Genomic DNA, 3,353 nt, shown 5'->3' with positions numbered 1-3,353 from the left:
ACCAGGCTGGCCTTGAACTCACAGAGATCCACCTGCCTCTGCCTCCCAAGTGCTGGGACTACAGGCATGCACCACCACACCTGGCTCTATCTTATTTTTTTTTTTTATCTTTTTGAGACAAGGTCTCCTGGTAGCCCCAGCTGTCCTGGAACTATGTAGACCAGGCTGGCCTTGAACTCACAGAGATCTGCCTGCCTCTGCCTCCCAGGTTGCTGGGATTAAAGGTGTGCACCACCCAGCAGCCCACCTTGTATCTTTCATTCAAGATGACAAGGGCACCTCTGGATGCTGGAGATTCCACTGCATCTCTCCACCCTCCAATGCTCAAGAGGATGTCCTGAATCCAAAAGTCTGAATAGATTTCTGGGGCTCTCGAATTAGGTGTAGGGCAGTTGTTCCCAACTCTTTCCTACCCCCTCACTCCTCCAGTGAGCAGCTGCCTCCATCAGTTATGTCTCTCATCATACAGTGGTTCTTAAGCAGAGCCTAAGGGTGGATCTGAAGAATGCATAAAGAGGGATGAAGAGATACAATATAGAAGGCCCCACCCTAGAAATCCTTATACACCACTCAGCCAGCACTGCCCCACTGACTTGCTTCCCTTGTACCTTCCTTTGTTTTGGAATTGAGTTCATTTTAAGCTGGGTGTGGTGGGGTATGCCTTTAATCCCAGCACTTGGGAGACAGAGGAAGGGGGATCTCTGTGAGTTCAAGGCCAGCCTGATCCACACAGTGAGTTCCAGGCCAGCTGGGGCTACAAGGAGGCCCTGTCTCAAAAGATAAAAATAAATAAATAAAAAATACAAAACAAGAAAAGTGAATTGACCTGGGACCACAAACATGGCTGGCCACTGTGTAGGAAGTGAGGACAAAAGTGTAAGATGGAGCTGTAACTTACTGATATTAAACAGCAATCACTTGTGTGATCCTTGAGAGCTTTTGTTGTTAGTGCTGTTGTTTTTAGATAGTATCTCCTGATGTAACCCAGGTTGATTTTGATCTCACAATTCTCTAGCCTCAGCTTCCTGCAACTACAAGTATGTTACCACACAACTTGATCACTAAGATCTGTATGTCAAGATAGCTTTAACAGAAGTTCCTTAGCTGCAAAGGCATGTATCAGAACAGAATCATTTACAAAACCAAGGTTTGGATATTTTTTTTTAAAGGAAAAAATTTAAAGTTGTCTTATTTATCTTCAAAAAACAAACTGTTCTTCCCACAATCTATTATCTTCATACTTCAGAGATGAAAACATTTGGGTTCAGCTCAGCTTACCTCTGTTCGTTGATAGGAAACTTCTCCAAGGCTCCACAGTGGGGAAAAAAGGGTATAATGTTGTATTGAAAAGAGATCACAGCTCCTCAGATGTCAGTGGCTGACCCAGTGCTTTGGACTCGCACACTTTAGAATCTTTGGAACTGGCCAGAGCCCAGCTGTTATTATCCTGTTTCTTGTTTTGGGGAACTATTTCTTTTTTCTTTCCTCCTTCCTTTTGTTCTCTCTCACTCTCTCCCTTTCTTCAGTTTCAACATTCCATGACAGAGAAAATAAATCCTAATTGTAAAGGCTATAAGTGAAAAAAAAATCCACAGGAATTCAGGTGGAGTCTTGAACTTGCACTGTAGTTCACAATCAGTTCCAAGGTCAAGTTGTCATTCCAATTATGAACTGAGACAATCCACCAAACTCACAGAAGACTCCTGGCCAACACAGCAGTGTATAAGTCTAGATAACACTATCTCTGAGACTCCAGCATACTCGGATGGATTCTTTGTTATTATAAAACTATAATAAAAAATTGAGTCGGTTAATTTTTTTTAAAGGGCAGGAGGTGTTCTTAACAAAGGAAACAGAAAGGTTCTTCTTGCAAGCTATTTCATGAAGGCTGAAAGTCCACTATACAAAACTTTGACTCCTTGAAACAGCACACCTATGTACGTAGTAGTACATTATGTATTTCCTGGTTTTGCAACCTGCTTAGCAAATATGGCATATATGCAAATTATTAGTATCTAATCCTCTCCAGATCCTACAGTCATTATCTTTTGCTAGTCACACTGTTCTCAATGAAGATAAATAATCATAAACCAGGTGACAGAAAAATTGACTGGAAAATGTATGGCTTTTATTTAGAAGCCTCATCATAATAGTTTTCTTAAGCTTCAAGACTATAGGTAATTTTACAGAAAAAGATAAGCAAATTTCTAACTACAAAATGAGATGATTCAATCTTGAACCCAAGCAGAATGCTGAAGGCACTAATAAACAGAGAAGGCTCAATGCATGCTACAGATAGGAAAGTGCTTGGTCCGTTCCCATGTCTATTTGAACACACATGGTAGGAGAGAATCAACCCACACATCCCCACACATCCCCACCCACACCCACCAACACACAAATGTAATAAAATGTTTTAAAAAGGACGATGAACACGTAAGATAGGATTACACACTTTAATCGGATTGACATGGAGAAAAGTAGGAGGATGTGAAAGAAATTTAGCTTTAGGTCCACTTGCTTTATATATAACCAGATGTGATTTTTCTAAAAAGTACACCAAGGTCTTAATCACATTCTGTCAGAATCCCTCAGGAAAGCACATGATGTATAATCCAAGAAATGCACTATTTCCAGAAAGGAAAATCACAATGGGCAACAGAAGATTAAAACAAAAGAAAGCACCAGGTTTTTGAGCAGTTCTGCGTTGAGCATATCTGCAGAAATAAAAAAGTTCCTGACTAGTTGCTATGGAAACATGCTAATGAGGCCTGGTCCATGTCTTACCACTGTTTTTCTTCAACTGTGTTTCTTTGGAAAGTGGCAATGTGAGCTCGTAGTGAGGTTGTCCTTTTAGACACCCAGCTTATTGGCCTGAGTGAGAACAACTTTGAGAACTGGCATGAACGCAGAGGTCTCGCTGAAATTGCTGGTGCTGACTATGTGGGTATGGATGGTCAAGCCTTCGGAGTAGTTCCTTGTCTCAATGCTCCTCGCAATGTTGTGTAAACCGCTGATGATTGTTGGGGAAAGCTACAATAAAGGTGTAATCAAGAAAAAGAATTACATTAAGGGAGAATTTCTCATGAGACCCTCTAAAAGCATTAAACCCTGAGAGCTTGAAATAAATGATTTTAAAAGGTGTAAGCCAATAGCAATTCTGGAAACAGTTTCTTAAGCAAGCAAAAATAACATTTTAAGGTGGAGCCGTGGCAAAATGACTCATGTAAAGAGCCCATTCATGAATTATACAGGTGTTATCAAACAAGGTATTTTCTTACTGAAAACCAGCCATATTTCCTCTCCAAGCTGGAATGCTAACATCTCTTTCCAGTTAAGAACTAATTCCCTTT

General features: G+C 40.7%; 1 protein-coding gene across 20 annotated transcripts in view; it reads right to left on the bottom strand.

Annotated features, from left to right (window-relative positions):
* Positions 1-2,442: 2,442 nt before the first annotated feature.
* Sec31a (SEC31 homolog A, COPII coat complex component) overlaps positions 2,443-3,353 on the bottom strand; it is an 89,527-nt gene continuing 88,616 nt past the window's right edge. For all 20 annotated transcript variants that reach the window (XM_008846858.3, XM_017801609.2, XM_008846861.3 and 17 more), the window contains one exon: positions 2,443-3,033. In XM_008846858.3, coding sequence (XP_008845080.1) covers positions 2,854-3,033 — 180 coding nt within the window. In that variant the 3' untranslated portion in view covers positions 2,443-2,853. The remainder of the gene's footprint in view (positions 3,034-3,353) is intronic.

Source organism: Nannospalax galili, unplaced genomic scaffold (assembly GCF_000622305.1).
Source record: "Nannospalax galili isolate Female #2095 unplaced genomic scaffold, S.galili_v1.0 scaffold763, whole genome shotgun sequence".
In the NCBI taxonomy this organism is placed as follows: Eukaryota; Metazoa; Chordata; class Mammalia; order Rodentia; family Spalacidae; genus Nannospalax; species Nannospalax galili.
This window is presented reverse-complemented; position numbering and strand designations above follow the sequence as displayed.